Source organism: Trematosphaeria pertusa (genome assembly GCF_010094035.1).
Source record: "Trematosphaeria pertusa strain CBS 122368 unplaced genomic scaffold BU26scaffold_4, whole genome shotgun sequence".
Lineage (NCBI taxonomy): Eukaryota > Fungi > Ascomycota > Dothideomycetes > Pleosporales > Trematosphaeriaceae > Trematosphaeria > Trematosphaeria pertusa.
The window spans coordinates 2,696,773-2,715,555 of NW_022987215.1; the positions used below are offsets into that span (position 1 = coordinate 2,696,773).

The window sequence follows — 18,783 nt, forward strand, 5'->3', positions numbered from 1 at the left end:
GCGTGCCACCGACGAAATCTATCGACTCCGCCATGGACGACATGGACGACAGCCTGGCGCGCGCGGCCGACTACCTCGACGACAAGCTGCAGACGGCCGGCGACCTCGACTCGCTTGCCGCGCTGCTGGCGAACATCCACGCCCAGCACGGCCTCCTCAAGCAGCAGGTGAGGCCGCCTCCCACCGCGCCCGCGCGCCCCGACTGACCGCCGCGCAGCTCCACGATGCCCAGCGCGACCTCCACGAGGCCAAGCAGGCCGCCCACCACCACCAGCGCGCCCTGCAGGACCGCGCCCGTGCCTTTCGCGGCGAGCAAGCCGACATTGACCGCCGTCTGGTGCTCATCACCGCCTCCGAGACCAGCGACGATGCCGTGCCGAGCTTCGAAGCCGTGCTGGATACCCTGCAGCGCCTGGACGTGGCCAACGCCTACGTCGAGCTGCTGCGGGACGTCGACGTGCTGGGGTGGGCCACACATCGTCCCATGTAGCTCAGGACAAGCCGCTGATGCTCGCAGCCAGGAAGCCCAGTCGCAGCTGCAGACGTCCAATGACGCTGCTCTCGGTCCCTACAAGCAGCTACGCTCCCTCCACACGCGCCTGCTCCGCCTGCAAGACGACGCCGAGGGCGCTGCTCCGCAATTGCTTCACCATGTCGATAAGCTCACCCAGGCTCTGCGGTCCAAGATCCTAGACGCCTTCTCGTCCGACCTCGACAAGGCGCTCAAGCAGATAAAATGGCCCACTCCAAAAGCGACCGTCCCCGCTCAGCTCCAGGACGCGTGGGAGAGCGCTATATCGAAGCTCCTGGACCTGCAGATGCCCGAATTAGAAGGCTTCGAGTACGCACAGGGGTCCGCAAGCAAGGCAAGGCTCCCCGCAGTCCTATTCCCGTTCGAGGTGCTGGTGCAGCCTCTAGAGATGCGCTTCCGATATCACTTCGAGGGCGACAAGCCTACGAACCGCATTGATCGGCCTGAATACTTCCTCTCGCACGTGTCCACCCTTTTGAACGACTACAGCGGATTCATGACCGACTACGTGCAACCCACCCTGCTGAGACACTTCCGAGGGACCCATCTCGCCCTGACTCCCGTCTACATTGACGCAACGGCTGCTTTCATCACCGCTCTGCTGCCCATGCTGAGGTCGAAGATTAGCTCTCTGCTTCCGAAAGTGGCTGGCCAGCCCCAGCTTCTCAGCCACCTTATGCACGAGGTCATGAGCTTTGACACCACTATTAGAGATGTATGGGGATACGACGGCGGTTATGGCCTTGAAGGGTGGAAGGGCCTGTCGTGGGAATTTCTAGTTCAGGAAGACTGGTTTGGGCGGTGGCTGCAGGTTGAGAAAGATTGTACGACAGCTTACCTCTGCCCGACCTGTCTTACCCTTCGGAAGCTGACTTGCGAGCAGTTGCATTAGCCCGCTATCAAAGCATTGTCGAGTCTCCTGATTTTGGTGATCTGGACTACGAGAGCGTCGATCCAAAAGCCACAAAGCCCACCAAGGGAGCGATCCGCGTGAACGACTTGCTCGAAACAATCACAGGTGAGGACGGAAATTCTAAGATTCGACGACTCCCATCTGACCGATATGGTAGATCGATACAGGCCCCTGACTTCCTTTTCGCAAAAACTGCGCTTCTTGATCGACATTCAGATTGCCATTTTTGACAAACTTCACGAGCGACTACAGAGCAACTTGGAAGCCTATCTTTCCATGACCACCTCGCTGGGTCGTGCTGTCGGAGGGGTGACCAAGGAAGAACAGGAGCGGCTGCTTGGCGTGGAAGGACTCGAGCGTCTTTGCAAGACCTACGGTAGTGCAGACTACCTTGAAAAGGCAATGCGGGATTGGAGCGACGACGTGGTAGGTTGTCACTCACCGCACTGTCGGGAGATCGGCGTCCGGATGCTAATTCCATCTACAGTTCTTCTTAGACATCTGGGAGGAGCTGCAAGAGCGCGCTCGCCAAGCCAATAACATCGGCACCATGTCCGTTGCAGATGTCGCTGAGCGCACGTCAAAAACGGTAGGAGGGGACCGCGATGGTGGCGCGCTCTTCGATGAAACGGCTGGCCACTACACGCGCCTCCGCATCCGCAGCGAAAAGATCATAACGGACACGCTAAACAATAATGTGCGAGAGGCGCTGCGGCCTTATCGACACATGTACGTCTCCCAAAGCAGAAACCTCAGCGTTGCGCCGGATATTTATTTACTTTTTGCAGTAACCCCTGGGCCACCCTTACCGGTCCCTCAGCCTCAGCAAACGCCAGTCTCTCGCCAACTGCAGAGCTGGATCCACTCCTCACACACCTGACCAGTACACTGGGCTTTCTGTCCCGCGCTCTAGCTCCCGCGCCACTACGCCGCATCGCCAGAGGAGTGCTCGCCACAACTTCTCATACGATTTTTGACAATGTACTCAGCCGTCATCGGTTTTCGACTGCGGGCGCGGCGCAACTATCAGCTGATCTTGCCGCCATCTGTCGAGTTGTTGACAAGGCGGTGGGTCCCGGTGTCGCTGAATCCGGGTTGAGGAAGTGCCTCGAAGGTGCACAACTCGTTGGATTACCTGTCAAGGGTGGCAAATCTCAAGTAAAGTCCTCGTCAGCGGAGGAAGAGGGTGGCGAGGCCTGGGATGCTTGGGGTGCAGAGGATAATGAGGCGGCGCCGCAACAAGGAGAGGGTGGTGATACAACGGCTGCGGATGAGGAACTCGGATTGTGGGAGGTGGAGAAGCGACTCTTCGCCGATAACCAGGCTGCTAGAGAAGTGCTTGAGGAGCTGGGTATGGAAATGCTCAGCGAAACGGAAGCCAGGGCTGTGCTAGGCCGGCGAGTTGAGCTTGCGGGATAGACATCGTTCGATTCTTGTGCCACCATAGCTGCATCTCAACCACAGCCGCCGCCTGTCTAACCGAGATCATGCTGTCCTACTTACTTAACGAGCGCCAACGGGGAAGCTAGACGTAAGCAACGGGTCCTCACACACATGTGCCTGCATCATTCACAAGCATAGCCAACATTTCGTGTATAGGTTGATATCGTTATCCTAACTATGTGGTCCTTTACGCGTAGAGGGTCATGGTTATGATCATTACATCCACCCTTTCACCCTTTCAACTGTAGGTCGTATTCTGCACCATCGCTCATGAATCGTAGCCCCAAAACCCTTGTTTCGTCGAGGAAGATGTTTAGTTGGAGAACTTCTCCGGGGCCTTCTTGCCCGTCACTTTTTCAAGCATGCCGCGAGCTCCATCGGTCTGTCTTTGTCGTTAGCACATATCAATGTCACGGATGAAGGAGCGAAGTTAAGTGGGTGTGGAGGGAAGGGAATGAGGTAGTCGTACGATTTTCTCGTTAATACCGCGGTTCTTCTGCGTGTCTTGACCCATTGAGCCTCCGAACTTCTTCTCGGCGGAGTCGAGACCCTTGTCGAGGTAGTCTTCGTTTTGGTTGGAGGCATTGTTGGTGTTGGAGTTCATGATGGCTCTTGGATTGACTTAATTTGGTAAGTAGTGTGGTAGAAGGAAGTTTGTTGAAGGTGATGGAATATGAAGGAGAGGCCGAGTGGTACCCTTCTTTATACTTCACCTTTGTCGATTAGGTAGCCGTCAACTTACACGTAGACCCTTTCGCTAAACTTGGAAATCGCGACGCCCTACGCCATTCCCACCCTACTGCGTCCCTTATCCTGCCGGTAACCGCGAGTCTGGCCTCTGGCGCGCATCATTCAAGCTCTCAAACTTGGCTTCACCCTAGTACTAGGCCCCTAAACTTGCCATCATCGGTTTGCATCTGACGTCGCTCTGCAAGGTACTCTGCCTAACATGGCGTGCTTTCATACACGTTTCCATAGGGCATGCATTCGTCCTTCTTCCGATCCATCTTTGTGCTCCTAAGCAAGTTTAGTCGCATCTGGCGTCGTTGCATACCGGTACAGCAGTCCCTTTGGATCGGAGACGAATGACGTCAGGGGTGATGCCAAGCGCATGAACGGAGGGATGTGGGATGACGGCGGAAATGTGGGGTGTGCGTTTCGCGAAGATTGAAGCTTGCATGGCGGGATCGAGCATCGGACGGCTGAAGGGTCTGGTTTGGCGGCTGCTGCGCTGTGGTTCGGTGTGAAGTTTGGACTGCGGGTGATTTCCAGGTTCACATGAAGTGTTGCCAGGCTTGATGTTAACAACGTCTGCATCCAACGTTCTTAATGAACTGAAGTCAAGCAGGAAACATAACAACCTCTGCTCGCGGTTGATGTTTTAAATATGTAGCGTGACAGGAAAAGCAATGTCAACCGTTCACGCACCCACGTTGTTTCCACCGCCGCGTGTTCGCCCCCAGGCCATCGCCATCCCCCGCGCTAAACTCCATGCAGCCCTGCACATGTCCACACTTCCTTCCCCTTACAGACATTATCGATATGGCTGCCTTGAACACAGAAAAATTTTCCGATCAATGTCTCAGCCTCGCCAAAGGCCCTAGGCTATGCCTCTCAAGTACCCTCAGCGGGTAACTTGGCAGCGTCCCCGCAGATTCTTTCCTCCGCTCTTCATCCACTCGAGCACCTTGATGGAACGCACTCACAATCACAGCGACAGACTCATGTACAGTCGCAGCAGCTTACCCAAACCGGCGCCCTTCGTATGAGCACCTAACTGAGCCGCACACCTTCACAGGCGGGTAGAAAGACGCAAACGCTGCAGGAATTCGTACATATTTCTATTGCCCCCTCAAAAGCCCAGCGCGCTCGCCTGGGCTCTCCTCACTCATTCGGCCGTACTCATTCATGCAGGCCGTCACATCGTAACCTCCCGCTTCCGAGTCCGACGAGCTACAAGTCCCGACGGTCGCCTCCGCTCCTCCCATCTAGATGTATTCGACAGTTCAGAGATCCTTATTCTTCCCAATCCCGAACCATGAACCGAAGGAAACATATGGAGGGTATCTCAATGGGTATAAAGCAGGCCTGCCACAACAGTGTAGCAGAACGAGCGAGAAGAAGTAGACAGTTCGACCGTTGCTAAGGAAAATGTACCAATGAGACCCCGTAATGGCTACAAGATGTTTGGGGACCAACACCAAGACGCCAAGGCTGGAAGGAAATGATACCGCTGGAACGCACGACAAAACAAACGACAATAATGAGAGATATAAAATACAAGAGGAAGAACCGAAGTCTAAAGGCTTGGTGGTAACGTATGTCGGTTGACGGGATAACGCACGATGGAGGGCCACTCATCCGTATTGCCCGAACTGCTTGATTAGGGAGTGGAGAAGACCGCAAAAAATCTTGTGGAGCTCCACGAAGAAGTTCTCCATCCCAACGATCTCGACGAGACTCTTGGCCTTCATCACGTCACGAGATACCCGCGGAAAGCCGTCTGGGTCAACCTTCTTCGCGGAGAGGAACGATGACACCGGAGTGATGTTACGGGTGGTCGGGGAGCTAGCCACTGAGGAGAACTGCCGGTCCTTCTGGGGTGACGTGAAGGCGGGCATCGAGGATACGGAGGATCCAAGAGGGGGTGTGCTGGGAGGGATGGCGGTGGCCGGACGTGAGAGGTTCTGCGAGGCCGCGCTTTCCCTTTCGAGGACTTGTTCAGCAAGAGCAACGATACGATTGGCGACGGATTCGAAAACTTCGGTCACTTTAACCAAGGCTCTGGAGGCCCGCAAACTGTCTCGACCGGCCATAGCAATAAGCGCATAGGTGCGCTTCGCCCCGCGGGATCGAGGATCCTGCAAGCGGAAGACGTAGGCAATCGTGTACCCGGCGTGCGAATCACCGAAGAACATGGGCCCAGACGCCTTCCCCATCGGCAGCGTCTCTGTTGACAAGGTACGAATGCAGGTGCGCCGTAACAAAGAGTAGGTTGCGGGGGACTGGGGCTGACTAGTCGAGACGTAGCTGAGCGTGTGCGTATGCATGCTCCTGGAGCTGAAGAGGGGGGAAGTGGGAACAGAGTCTGAATAGGACTGGGATGCACTGCTGTCGAACGACTTGGACTGCTCCGTGTCAGACATATCGGACGAGTCTGTGCTGCTCAGGTCATCGCTGACGAGGGGTCCGCGGACTGGGAAGTTGTAGGAAGTGCGCAGAACCGGACTGCCGTTCCTTCTTCGGCCGTCTTTGGAGGGGCTTCCGGGAGCACCATTAGGGAGTCTATCGCTGTATCTCTTGGGTACGACAAAATGGCAGTTCTCGCAGACATCGGGTTCAGCGTCGAAGGTGCTGCTGGGTCTCCGGCTGCCGAAGCTGCTGTCGGAGGAGGGGAAGCTGGGGAAATAGGGATTATGGGTGGGCGAGCGCGGGCTTGTGGGTGGAGTTTCGAAGGGCGACGTGAGCTGTGGCAGTCGGCTGCTCAGCTTCAACGCCGAAGGCTGGTCATACAGGCCGTTATAGGAGAAGGTAGGGGGCGGCTCTTCGGACGGCGGCGTCACGCACGGGTTGCAAGAGCCACAGGGTGTGGTCGAGGCTTGGGTGCAGATAATCGACGTAGGACCGTGGACCTCGCAAAAGTGGGCGAGCGAGATCTGTGCATGCCCAGATTAGCCATGATATTCGGGAGGTCTGGCGGCCACGGGGCCACGGGCAAGGGACAACGGTGTCCCGATGGCGCCGCGAAGCTTATCTGGCGGCATGAGGGGGGTGGGTTAAGCGCGCGGAGACTTACCGTGAAGTCCATTTTGCTTTCCTTGTCCAATGTACCTCTACGGCGTCATGATGCTCGGGTTCGCGAGGCGGTGGGTCGATGTCGGTGGCTCAGCTGACGATGCTTACCCCCTGTGCGCGCGCTCAGAGGGGTGTAGTCGCGCGACCTGTTCGCGCCGGGACTGTAGTGGTGGGCTACGGTGGCGGCTGTGAGTGGTGAATGCGCAGATATGGCCGCCAGGAACAGGTGCACCGGTCTCAGGCGTGGGAAGGGTGGCGACGTCGCGTGCGCAGGCGTGGAGGGGAGGGTGTCGCACTTGTCGGGGTTGTCTGGGTTGTCTGGGTGCTGTCGCAAACGGCGGGCTCAAAGAGCGTGGGCGGGCGTCGTTGCCGCGCTCTGGGACAGGGCACAAGGACCGCGGCGCAGAGACGGGAGCAGAGGTGAAGAGAGGAGCGACGAAGGGGCAGCGAGGGATTTAGAGCGGTGCGGATATGGGGTCTGGTCTGGCACGGCACCTCGCAGCAATAGCAGCGGCGGCGGAGAGTTGAGGGCAGAGCCGAGGACGCTTGCAGGGGGCCGTCACCGCCAATCTCAAGCGCAATCGCGGCGTCGCCCATTGGCCGCGCGCGCCAGCCGTGCGACATGCCACTCGGCCCTTCGCATGTGGAAACGCAGCCCGGCGGCCAATGACGCAGCGCAGCCTCGATGGAGCTTGCGCAACGCGGTGCGCTTCCCGATGTAGATTGCGACGTTGCGTGCCATGGCTCTATCCGGAAATGCCATCTGCCGCACGTCGTCTCTGCGGCCATTGCCACTGCGCGCCCTCGGAAGCCCAACCGCCAACGTCATTCTGTCGAAACACCAGAGCCGCCTTGTCCCAATGGAGCGTGGTTCGATGAGTAACCCGTTGGCTCCGTTGGCTGGCGCCCGCCGCCTCCGCATGGGACGGCTTTTCCAGAAGCTCTTGTCTTGGCCTGAATTGCGGAAAAAGACGGGGAATCTGGGGAAGACGAGCGCCAGCACGGCCGTGATTGGGTTGCCGCTCTCCTCCAGAATATTGGATAATTGCGGGAGGACAAGCATAGCCGGCGTGTACGGCGTGAGGCCTGCGGCTTCAGTCCCAGACTAAAGTGCGTACGTACCATTAGCCCCGGCTAGTTAAGGCCAGGGGCTGCAATATACTGCCGCTTTAGCTTCTGGGCAAGGTAATAGCTTGCCTTGATGACTACATAGCTGCATTATCAAGGGGCAGTAGTTCCTAATCCTACTCTGCGAGAATCAACTTCATCCTTGGTATTCGTACTATACACCCATCTAACGTTACATATCGTCGTGCCCTTCGTCGCCAGAGTCGTCAGCATCCGCAGGACGCCCTCTCAATATATCGTAGCCCATTAACTCGTTAAGATAGTTCCTCGAGGCCCGCACTTGCTCGTACCTTTCCTTCTCTTGCTCTGTATACGTCCTGCTTTCCACGCCCATCATCTCTGCTACCAAAGGTTCCCAGATCTGGTCGAGTTGCGTGATACCAATACTGCTGCACGGGATATCATCTAACAGTGCTGGCGAGGTGACACCAGCATCCCTCCAGTGCTTCCTCCAGTGCACACTCTCGTGGGGCGACATGCGGGTTATGAAGGCATGCAGCAGCCTCTGACGCTCGCTGTAGTTCTGGCAAGCGAGCAGTTTGGCCACCTGCCCGACGCCGCCAAGGACAAGAACGAAGGCAATATCTTCGGCACAAGCAGGCTTGCGAGACCAACCCCGTAGCACCTTTTCAACCGACCCAGCATACGTGGGAGGCCGCAGCTTGCGCGCCAATACCTGGACGATGAAGCAGTACATATAGAAGAATTGCAGGCGCAACGGCGCGTCCAGTTTCCTCAATATCTTCCGCTCTACGTTCGTGATCGCCGGCGTCGTGCAAATATCATATCCAATGTGAGACCGGGGACGGATGCGTCCAAGATCCCGTATCAAGATTGCGCGGCGGTGCTCCTCGAGAAAGTAGCCGACGCCAAAAACCAGGGGGATCATCTTCTCGTACACCGAGGTCCACATCTGCCGCTGGCGCTCGTTGGTGTGCCTGAGGGTGTCTTTGAGGACGAATTTCGCCAGTTCCCGGGTCAGCCTAACCGAGGCTATGTGACGACGCCTCATGGCGAGGAGATAGTGGAGGTCGGCTTCATTAGGTGCCGGAGGTGGATAGAGTCTGGTGTGAAGAGTGCCCATTTTGTGCTTCACCCAGAAGCGGACCAAGGCCGGGCCGCATGCTGTGATCAGATCGTTCAGGGCGCGCGAAGTCCTGCGCAGCGCGAGCAGATCGGCAATGGACAGCTCGCTCAGGATATGGATGTGAAGCTCATTCGGCAGACGGAAGAAGGCGTTGAAGAACGGACTGTAGCGTAGGGTTGGTCAGCTCCCGTGCTCTTGCCTTGCGCGGGCCGTTGGGCATCAAGCCGAAAGAAGGCCGTACCTTGAGCCGGCTTGCGACAATGCCTCTCCCGATGGCCTCCTCCTCACGCCCCTGAACGAGGCAATTAACTTGCTTTGAAAGGTCTCAGCCGCCCGCCCAATACTCGGTCTCTTCCTCGCCTGGGCCGCATCGCCGCTGCCCACCAATGCCAACCGCGCGCGCTCAGGCGGAGAGCTAGTCCGGCGGAACCTCTCCATGGCCACCGATCAAGCGACGAAGAAGAAGCTGCGCAGCTCCTCGTTGCGCAGCGTCAAAGTCATGGTAATGGCGCCAGCGCAGGCGGTGTCGCACGGCGCAAGATGAAGAACGGGGGGGTCGAACGACAGCTGCAGCGGCAAAGTCTAGGCTGGCGTGGGGCCCCTCGTGGCCGGCAAACAGGCTCGTCATCTGGATCTGCGGGAATCGTCGCCCGCAGTGCCACGAGGGCAATCTGAAACGCTGCTGCGCTAAAAATACGCTCCACCTTCTGTTTTCGCTCGGCGCAATGCCATGGCGCTGTGTGACACGCTGGCATCCGAGGGAGACTGCGTATGCTCCCTCCCATTTCGCCAGCTTGGAACGGATGGCTTTAATGGCTTTACTGTCGGCCATGTTGCTGCTTGCATTGACGACCGGGGCGTCTCACCGGTCCGAGCGCCGCCATCTTTTGGATACTCGACTTCGACTCTGACCCTGACACCAGGAGGCAAGGCAAAGCGAGAGTAGGTGAACTTTGCCGTTTCCGAACGCCTTTTCCGCCTTCCTGTCTTTCCACCTGGTCATTGTTTCCATTGCGAGCCGGTCTTCTTGAACATGTACCACTCTCACACCACAGTATGACAACGCCGAACTCCTATCTAGGTATGCATCCAAGGTCGCGAAGGTCGTCAACACTACTGGAAGAGGCGCCGCCTGTGCTCGCCTGGGAATCTAGTCTCTCTGCGGCAATCCGTTCCACTACCTACTGCCCCTCATTTGGTCTCCACCTCCACGCGCTATGATACCAGAAAGACGTATCACAGCATATACCTTGCCGCTTCCCCGTCAACGTGCAATTTCGCGACAATCTGCACCACACCGCAATTACAGCTGCACAACATGAGCGCATCCCCGCGGAGCATCAGGCCCATCGTCTTCACCTCCGACGCCATCGCCGCAACACCCACCGAAGCCTTCTCAGCCGATGTTGACGGTGGGAAAGTCGAATGGAAAACGCTCATTTCCTCTGGAAGAACGCCGAGCGATACATTTACGTCGGGCATTGCGACATGCGCACCGAAAGGCGGCCACTTGAAGGCCCATCGACACACCCAGCCTGAGATGTACTACATCATCCGAGGACGAGGGATCGTATCAATTGATGATGCGGAATATGAAGTCCAGAGAGGGGCTGTGGTTTTCATCCCCCGGGATGCAGAGCACGGAATAAGAAACATGGATGAAGAGAAGGATTTGGTGTGGTTGTACGTTTTCGCTACCGACAAGTTCGAAGACGTAGTTTATCGGTTCAGCGACAACAAACCAAAGGCCAGGCTGTAGCATCTCAGGGCTGCACGCAGCATGCCTCGGCCGTGTTCATGCGAGAATTGGACCTTGCCTTGGACTTGTGGCCATATCTCGCGTCTTCGTCCCTTCCCACGCCGAGCGCCGGGTAAACGCGCCATATATTTCCAAGCATGCAAACCTCTGCACGAACTCCGATTACGCATGGAGTAAAGATTTGATCTCTAGGCACTATGTTTGTCGTGGAGATGGCGCTCCTTGCTCATGTTTAGTCATGTGGCTGTTTACTCAACACAACCTTGGAAGGCTCCATGTGTCCCGTTTTGGTTAGCCTGTTCACTTTGTAGTACCTAGGTAGTAATCCCTCGGTTTGGCCGTTGGTTTCCATCCGTAGAAGTATTCTTTGTAAGAGCGAAGGATCCAGTAACAACCTCTCGATATTGGAAAGCAAGATCATGGCTGGAGGGACGATATGGTTTAGTAAACGAAGGTGGATATACACAGCTGTCGCTAACGACTTGATACAAGTAGGCTACCTTCAACACCTCATTCCAACCCAAGCATACCCTCAGTCACATAACGCTACTCTGAATAAATCCTGCCGATCATAAAGCTGTCGAATCTTGCCGTTCGGTTATATTATCACACAATGTCCAAAGGCCTCGTCCTCATCTCGGGAGTGAACGGCTACATAGCCGCCGTCACTGCAAAGCACCTCCTCGACCAAGGATACTCTGTCCGAGGCACAGTTCGTAAGCTTGTTTCAGCGGAGCCGCTTCTCAAGAATGCACTCAAAGACTATGCCGAAGCTGGGACGTTCTCTGTCATTGAAGTGCCGGATATGACAGTGGACGGCGCGTTCGATGACGCAGTCAAAGGTTAGTTTCCGACATGCCAACAGGAACCCTGAAGGCCTCCACCGCCTCTATTCGGTCCAGACCAAATATCTGATGTTAACACTTCTCCTAGGAGCAACGGCCATAGCTCATCTCGCATCACCCGTATCCTTTCATTTCAACGACCCCGAACCGATCCTCTATGCCGCCATCAACGGCACCAAAACCATCCTGACCTCCGCCCTGGCTCACGCCGGCTCTGGGCTCCAATCCATCACTCTCCTCTCTAGCATTGCGGCCGTTAAAAACGTGCACCTCCCGCCATACGCGTTCACCGAAGCAGACTGGAATGACATCGCTGAAGCAAAAGTAGCCGAGCTCGGGAAAGCCACGCCCGGACCTTTCATCTACAGCGCTAGCAAAGTAGCTGCCGAGAAAGCGTTTTGGCAGTTTAGAGATGAGAAGAAGCCCGCTTTCGCCATGACGGCGATCAACCCGGTGCTCGTTATTGGGCCACCGTTAGTGGCGCCAAAGAGTGAGGAGGCAATCGGTGAGACTATCCATGGAATATACGATGTGTTCTCTGGGAAGTCGATTCCGGCACCGATGGCAGGGCTCCCGCAGGTGGTGGATGTGAGGGATGTGGCAGATCTTGTTTCGTATTCAATCGAGCATGCTGGGGAGACGAACGGCGAGCGGTATATTGCAAGCAGCGCGGTTGGGCATCCGCAGGCCATTGCCGATATTCTACGAAACGAGTTCCCAGAGGCGAAAAACAGGATTGTGGAAGGCACGCCAGGGGAGGGATACAGGAAGGATTATACGGTAGACTCAGAGAAAGACCTTACCGTGGATAGTAGTAAGGCCAAGAAGTTGCTGAGGGGTGGGCTGTGGATTACGTATGAGAAAAGCGTTGCCGATACTGCGAAGGCATTTGCGGGTTTGGTATGACTCGCCGCTAGTCCGAAACTGTGACGTGGGTGGGAAGAGAGATTATGGGATTTTAACGGTGCTATCGAGGTATAACAGCCGAACGAGAGCATACTCGAGCTGGGAGTGGACGAGGACGGAAGTCAATAACTATGAGAATGTCCTTTTCTTCATCGTTATAATACCGTTTACATTCACGGTTATTGGGATAGATAGGAGCCCTTGGAGAAAATGTTTTCGTCATTTGAGCCTGATATCTATGTTACATGACTCATGTTTCTCGTGATTCATGATGCAAAAATGCCATTCGCTCTCCCACGCAGACCTATGCCGCCGGTGCCATTCGTGAGAGAATACCACAAGATGTGCGCAAGTAGCACCCTATGACATGAACCCCCAGTACTTCTCTGCGTTGAACGTGGAGTCGTCGTCGGTTTTCCAGAGGGAATCGAAAGCATTAAAGAGAAACAGATCCTGCTGGAATTCGTTCCGGATAGATGCCAGCGCAGCCTGCTGTGCCTCGGGGGATGCCACGGCATCATCGTGGTTGTCACCTTTGTGAGGCCATCCAGATTCAGTGACGATGACTCGCTTGTCAGGGCAAGCTTGCCTGACGCGTTCGACCTCGCTTTTAACAAACTTGCCAGCATCTTCGGCTTTCGTATGCTGGTCGAAGAATGCGTGGATGTTAACGAGCGCCACATCAGATTTGGCGCAAATGGCCGGATTACCGACAATAGCAGGGGCAGTCTCGACGGCACCAACCAGTCCCGTGTAGCCAACCTTCTTCAGGGCTACGCGCGCCTGCGCAACCGTGTCCATGGCGTCAGAGGCGGTAAGGACGTGGGCGTTGACTCGCTCATTCTCAACAGAGACTAGGCTAATGATATCCCAGCTGCCGCCGTTGTATTGATTGATAGCATCGGACAGGTCGTTGACTACGTCGTCGATAGCTTGATTGGGACTGTAGATTCCGGCCATGAGGTTCTGACCGTTCTTCTTGGCCTGCCAAGGTAGCGGTACAGTTAGCAATTGTCTCCAATAAGGGGCAACTTTGGCTCTCTGATATGTCTTAGGCCTTTACCCGCTGAAGGCCTTTAGGAAGCCCTTTTTGTAGGTCCAAACCGAGACATGCTAGCGTGTGTTGCGACCCACGTACCTGCTGGACGGCGACCGGGATGATGCCACAATCATTACCATAGATGCGCACTATTTTATAGCTCTTCAATTGCTCGAATTGGGCGGCAATTTCGTCGGAAGTTTTGCATTGGCACTGCCTGGGTGTACCTTTGTAGGGATCATATGTGACGCCGAGACCGTCAGACTGTGTGCTTACTTTTGGAGCGGGAGCGGGAGCGGAGGGTTCAGGTGCCTTTGCGCTCGCTGCAGGAGCTGGCGCTGCCGAAGAAGCGACGGGCTCGGGCGCCGGAGCAGAAAAAGAGGTATGCGACGGTACGGAAGACGCCGGCGGGAGAGGTACGGCAGAAGACGATGGTTCCTCCACTGGAGTAGACGAAGCGGCGGGAATCGATGTGTACCATTGCGCTGCTGCAGACGTAGGGGTTGACTCCTGTGGGGCGACAACCAGCGAGTGCGGATCTGATGAAACCAAACTAGCGGGCGGAACGACAGCAGCCGACGGCGTCGGGGCAGGCTCGACGGATGTTGAAGTAGGGCCTGCGACGAAGGATGAGCTCGTAGTACGCTCGATCGCTGCGGTGGTGAGGCTCTCGACCCGGTTTACGGTCATGGTAAGGTAGGGTACGCCGTCCTGATCGACATAGACAATGGCGTCGGCTATGGCCGTTGTGACGTATACGACCTCGGTGACCATATCTCGCTTTACGGCTGTATCCGTCAGCTGGGAGATAACCTACCTCTGACACTTCGGGGGACCTACCCAGTGGCCTTCCAATAACGCTGCCCGCGAGGAAGCCGCCCATAACGAGAGCGCTAGTCAAGGCAACAGACTTCATGACGGAAGACGTGTTCGGCGTTTTGGAGAAATGCGTAAGTATGTACGGATGGATGAAAGACTAGAGGTGCCGGCCAGCAGCGTCAGCTAAACACTCGCAGAAGAGCGAAAGATGGAGCGGCTTGGATGCCAGCAGATGCGAGAAAGGCGGGCTAAGGGTCGTCTTACGAAACCTGGCTCTCAAGTGGTCGCTTTACTGCACGTTCAACGTGACTGCGGTTGAACGATTGTTATGGTATGCAGTGAAGTATATGCAGGCAAATGTATGCAGTTTGTAGGGTTCGGGAAGTTAAAACGGATGTAGTACGGCGGGCGAAAGAGCAGGGCAGGCAGAAGGAATGAATGACTGTCCGTCGAAGGGAGGAAGTACCTTTGGCTTTGCCGATTGTCGTAGCTAAAGAAATGAATGGAGAGTGGACTCAGCCGACTCGAGAAGGACTGTCTGGGGAAGGGAGTGTGGTGGAGAGGAGGAGCAAGGGATTGGAAGTTGTTTTATGCGCCTGTGTTGTGGCACGTAGCTACCGCCAAGACCCGCTGTTGGCGCTAGTGACGCCAACAGGGCAACCGCATAGTCAGTGAGAAGGTCGCTATAGAGACGGGTCCGTTCGCCGAGGTGAATGTGACTCCAAGAACAAGATGCAAACATCAAAAGCTGCGCGCTGCGGTTTATGTGAGAACGACCAGGATGACAGTGAGACGCAAAATAGCCTAGGCGCATTGCGAAAATAGGGGGAAATTACAGGCGCACAAAGAAATGGATCACTGAAAGAGTAGTCTTAAATGGTTGAAAGAACGATCTAGCGAACATAATGAGTCAAAGGAGCATCTCCCACATCCTTTTCATGTGCGCCCAGAGGACAACCGTAGACCGAGACTGTCTCCTAAGATGTTTTTAGCTGCGCCCACAACGCGTGATGTTTGGAAAGATACGGGCGAGCCCCGGCCGGTGTTGCCTTTGCCAGTTAGCAACCGTGCACTGCTCCGGGTAAGGCACGGAGTCAGTGGGTTGCCTCCCAGGAGTGGGGAGCGTCTAGTTCAGCTCGAACGACCCGAAAGTGAAGTAGCCCGGTGCAGAGGTTCCGATGTATCAAAGGAACGTAGCGAGGAGATCACCCCCGGTTAAGTTGATCTTCTATAGAGATGATGAAGGAAGTGAGTAGTTGGAAAAGGATAGGACATGGGGACCCGAGCAACGAAAGGGTGAATGAGCAGAAGAGACCGGCATATGTGAAATGGGGGTTATGGAAAAGGCCAAACGTGCTTCGTGCGTGGTCGCCCGCATGTCCTTCTGCACGGTGGAGTCTCCACTTCTATCCCCTTTGAAGTCTGGCGACTGATGGGCTTGAAAGCATCTATTGGGGTCTCGAAATGTGTGTTGCGAAGCTACGTGCTCATGGCAAAACGGCGGAATCACCATGGGCGGCCGAGCCGAGATGAGATGAGTTGCCATTTGGTGGGTGATGGTGATGGTGATGGTGATGGTGACGAAGCGCGAGGACGAACGGCGCGAGGGTGGGGGCAGGGGTTTATCGCGGCACGTGTTCAAACACACAAGACCTTTCAAAGACCGCGGGTCGACTGCATTCTTCTTTAGCCAACTCATACTTTCGCCTCTCATCAGACGCGCGCCACAAAAGGAGCTGTAAATTCCCGATAGCGAAATGTTCTACAAAGGTGCACCTCCGGAGGTACTGTGGTATGTAGTAATCATGGATGGCACACTGCGGGTGGTAAAGCCGGCACGGTGGGCACAGTCCATACCGTGGCCACCAGCTCGCTTAGCGCCAGCGCCCACCGCAAATTCTCGAAGCTCCGCGCCGAGCACCTGCCTCCGATCAAAGTACCGTTATATATTTCTTATTCCACGATTACTATTTGTGCAGTGCGAGGATTTGTCCGAACCCATTTCTTGCCTTTTACCAGAAGTGGCCGCGAGTCCCGCACAACACTGCACTTAACAAATCTTTGGAAAACCCAACCAGTCCTTGGTTCGACTCTTCTATTTTGCTATTTTGATTTAATTTTTGCTGGATTCTGCACAGCTGGTAGAATAACATGGAAGAAGTAGAACCTTTTTATAGGGTATGGTAGCTTTTTTGTGGCTTTTGGAAAAGCGCTGGTGGCGCTCTTGCTCATCTTTTGAACGGCCAACGCGGAAAGAAGCATTGAGAAGAGCAAGACAGCGATAATAGTACTCTTTGACCGGATCTAAGTAGCACGCTAGCACTTCATCTTGATCCCTCTCCGCTTCTCTGACTCCCGTATCTCAAACATAACCTGCACGCCTACAAAAAGCGCACCACATGCACCCCAGAAGAACGCCAGTCCAGAGTAGCTTCCCATAATGCCCTTGACCAGACCTTCAAGGCCATCCATCCCCAGTGCGAAGCCGACCAGGTTCGCCACCATGAGCAGCAGTATCTCGCCCACCGCGCCAACACCGCAAATGAAACGATACGCATTTGGTCGGTCTTTCCACTTGCGGGCCGGGAAAACCATGGACGCGATAACCTCTGGAAGTACAAACAGCGTAACCAGCCAGCCCCACAAGAGAAGCCGAAGCTGTATGTCGTGCCATATGGCGATGAACGAGAAAACTGTCAGAAAGTTCACGACCAATCTGACCCTTCCCCAGAAGCCTGGTAGCGCGCTGCCACCCAACGGTATGAATAAGTATCGGATGCTCCATTTGTTGAAGCTTCGATGCCAACCTCGCCAGAACTGTGTGACGGAGTAGTTGTCGCTCATGCAGCGGACCATGTTCTCGGGAGGGTCGATGCCATCGAGCAGCGCCCATAGGCGGAAAAAGCGCCATGGTATGAGCAGCTTGAGCCAGATGTGTTTGAGGTTGAAGAAGCCGAGCATGCTGAGTTGAGCGGGTGTGTACTGGGACCAATCTGGCCTGGCTTTGAAGATGGCCACCATGTACATGTAGTGGATCATGATCTCCATGGTCAGAAGGACGATGATGAAGCGCACTGCATAGAGCAGAGTCCGTTTCGTGGTGATGCTGTGCGGTCGGTATCGTAGTTGTGACATGTAGTCGTTGAATGTCACGATCGGACCAGCGAGGTACAGCGGCGAGTACATGGTGTAGGCGAAGTAGTTGCGGAAGCTAAAGTCACTGGCTTTCGCGGGAATGGAGACTCGATCCCGCTCAGAGAGGTTGGAGGGATCGAGCTGTTTCTTCTTGATGTCATTAGCGTAAACCAATAATAGAGCGGAAAGTCAGCGTACCTCCAAAGGGCTGCCAGTCCTTGAGTTCAGGCTCCAGTAGTAGTCCAAATTGAAGCTGATTAGGCGCAGAACGGTAAAGTTGAACAAGACCTCCCACCTCGGAATGAGGCCACCATAGCTGTCAAGCGTGTGTCCGAAATTCGTTGTTGGTGGTTCCTTCTCAGAAGCTGGCGTTGGAGAAAGAAATGCGCCAAGAATGGAGGCATATGAGTAACCCCGAGCCAGCTCATTGGCGAACAGTATGCCGATGTTGAAGATCCAGGTCGCCGCAGGCACGTACGGCCTAGGTAGCTTCTTCGCAATGCAATAGTTGATGTACAAGATGGTAACGATCTTCAAGGCCGAGAAGCCATGCAGAGCCGCCAGGAACGCAACAGAGAAGGGAATGTCGAAAGAGACTCGCTGATTCAGACGAGCATCCGCAGCAGCGGAAGCAGTCAGGCCCATGGTGAGGCCAACTGGAGATGATCGTACCTGGGTGTAGGTGTCGGCTCTCCAGAATGTGTCGTATGCTTTCCGTAATAGAGGGTGGAGTAGTACAACAATGACCAGATATGGGATGTTCTGCCGGAAGCCGGAATACTGCAAATCGGAGTTGTCCTGCGAGAAGTTCAGCGGGTGCATGACATGGCGACATTAAGGGGAATCGTACAACTTTGCGACCAGGTATCCAGCCATCCGAGAGCAGACGAGCGAATTTAGAGTAGTTGGGATGGGATTCTGCGTATACGTTAACATGAATGCCCTATGCGATCCCTTTCTCACTGGCTAACCATTCGAGACATCGACTACGGCTTTGCACATAAGGGGGACACAAATGAGGATGACCAGATAATAGAAGTAGAACTCCGGCGTATCCCAGCGCGAAGGCTGGACCGCCTCCGCTGAGTCTCTGCCCTTGACCTGTCCATTCCTAACCGGCAAAGGCTGTGCTGGGTCGAGTTCTGCAAGCTCGAGAGCTTCCTTGGGGGGTATGGTGGCGGGGACGACGAAGCGAGTATCGAGCGTGTCCAGGGAGTAGAGCTGGCGGAGGTATTGGAGCATCATATTGCTTTCTATATTCAGCCTCTCATGTTCGGGGCATATAATGACTGTCTTGGAGCGTTCCCGTGCTCTGGGAAGGAAAGGGGTGCGGTGAGGGCGGCTGGAAGACGGAAGCTCGCCAACCTCGAAAGTTCGAGGAT

General features: G+C 55.3%; 8 protein-coding genes across 8 annotated transcripts; 3 read left to right on the forward strand and 5 right to left on the reverse strand.

Annotated features, from left to right (window-relative positions):
• Nucleotides 1–2: 2 nt before the first annotated feature.
• BU26DRAFT_517270 (RINT-1 family protein-like protein) lies at nucleotides 3–3,028 on the forward strand. The gene is made up of 7 exons (XM_033828534.1): nucleotides 3–167; nucleotides 218–465; nucleotides 518–1,356; nucleotides 1,416–1,550; nucleotides 1,603–1,871; nucleotides 1,933–2,174; nucleotides 2,234–3,028. Exons 1-7 carry the CDS (start codon nucleotides 33–35, stop codon nucleotides 2,862–2,864), a joined length of 2,499 nt encoding a protein of 832 aa, XP_033687698.1. The 5' UTR covers nucleotides 3–32; the 3' UTR covers nucleotides 2,865–3,028.
• A 173-nt stretch (nucleotides 3,029–3,201) lies between these two features.
• Nucleotides 3,202–3,492, reverse strand: BU26DRAFT_562415 (uncharacterized protein; the record flags this gene model as incomplete). The annotated part of the gene is made up of 2 exons (XM_033833028.1): nucleotides 3,202–3,270; nucleotides 3,358–3,492. 2 exons carry the CDS (start codon nucleotides 3,490–3,492, stop codon nucleotides 3,202–3,204), a joined length of 204 nt encoding a protein of 67 aa, XP_033687699.1.
• Nucleotides 3,493–5,245: 1,753 nt separating this feature from the next.
• On the reverse strand, nucleotides 5,246–6,696 carry BU26DRAFT_562416 (uncharacterized protein; the record flags this gene model as incomplete). The annotated part of the gene is made up of 2 exons (XM_033833029.1): nucleotides 5,246–6,544; nucleotides 6,685–6,696. 2 exons carry the CDS (start codon nucleotides 6,694–6,696, stop codon nucleotides 5,246–5,248), a joined length of 1,311 nt encoding a protein of 436 aa, XP_033687700.1.
• A 1,274-nt stretch (nucleotides 6,697–7,970) lies between these two features.
• On the reverse strand, nucleotides 7,971–9,445 carry BU26DRAFT_517273 (uncharacterized protein). Its single transcript, XM_033828535.1, has 2 exons — nucleotides 9,140–9,445; nucleotides 7,971–9,061 (listed from the first exon to the last, which is right to left on the reverse strand). Exons 1-2 carry the CDS (start codon nucleotides 9,334–9,336, stop codon nucleotides 7,984–7,986), a joined length of 1,275 nt encoding a protein of 424 aa, XP_033687701.1. The 5' UTR covers nucleotides 9,337–9,445; the 3' UTR covers nucleotides 7,971–7,983.
• Nucleotides 9,446–9,950: 505 nt separating this feature from the next.
• Nucleotides 9,951–10,964, forward strand: BU26DRAFT_262245 (RmlC-like cupin). The gene has a single exon (XM_033821269.1). The coding sequence runs from the start codon at nucleotides 10,217–10,219 to the stop codon at nucleotides 10,655–10,657; it is 441 nt and encodes a 146-aa protein (XP_033687702.1). The 5' UTR covers nucleotides 9,951–10,216; the 3' UTR covers nucleotides 10,658–10,964.
• Nucleotides 10,965–11,270: 306 nt separating this feature from the next.
• On the forward strand, nucleotides 11,271–12,408 carry BU26DRAFT_529695 (putative NAD dependent epimerase/dehydratase; the record flags this gene model as incomplete). Its single annotated transcript, XM_033830916.1, has 2 exons — nucleotides 11,271–11,499; nucleotides 11,591–12,408. The coding sequence occupies 2 exons, from the start codon at nucleotides 11,271–11,273 to the stop codon at nucleotides 12,406–12,408; spliced, it is 1,047 nt and encodes a 348-aa protein (XP_033687703.1).
• Nucleotides 12,409–12,768: 360 nt separating this feature from the next.
• On the reverse strand, nucleotides 12,769–14,363 carry BU26DRAFT_562420 (glycoside hydrolase family 17 protein; the record flags this gene model as incomplete). The annotated part of the gene is made up of 3 exons (XM_033833030.1): nucleotides 12,769–13,392; nucleotides 13,547–14,235; nucleotides 14,288–14,363. 3 exons carry the CDS (start codon nucleotides 14,361–14,363, stop codon nucleotides 12,769–12,771), a joined length of 1,389 nt encoding a protein of 462 aa, XP_033687704.1.
• A 2,011-nt stretch (nucleotides 14,364–16,374) lies between these two features.
• On the reverse strand, nucleotides 16,375–18,756 carry BU26DRAFT_517277 (MBOAT-domain-containing protein). The gene is made up of 4 exons (XM_033828536.1): nucleotides 18,373–18,756; nucleotides 18,252–18,319; nucleotides 17,600–18,199; nucleotides 16,375–17,551 (listed from the first exon to the last, which is right to left on the reverse strand). The coding sequence occupies exons 1-4, from the start codon at nucleotides 18,644–18,646 to the stop codon at nucleotides 16,583–16,585; spliced, it is 1,911 nt and encodes a 636-aa protein (XP_033687705.1). The 5' UTR covers nucleotides 18,647–18,756; the 3' UTR covers nucleotides 16,375–16,582.
• Between the last annotated feature and the right edge of the window lie 27 nt (nucleotides 18,757–18,783).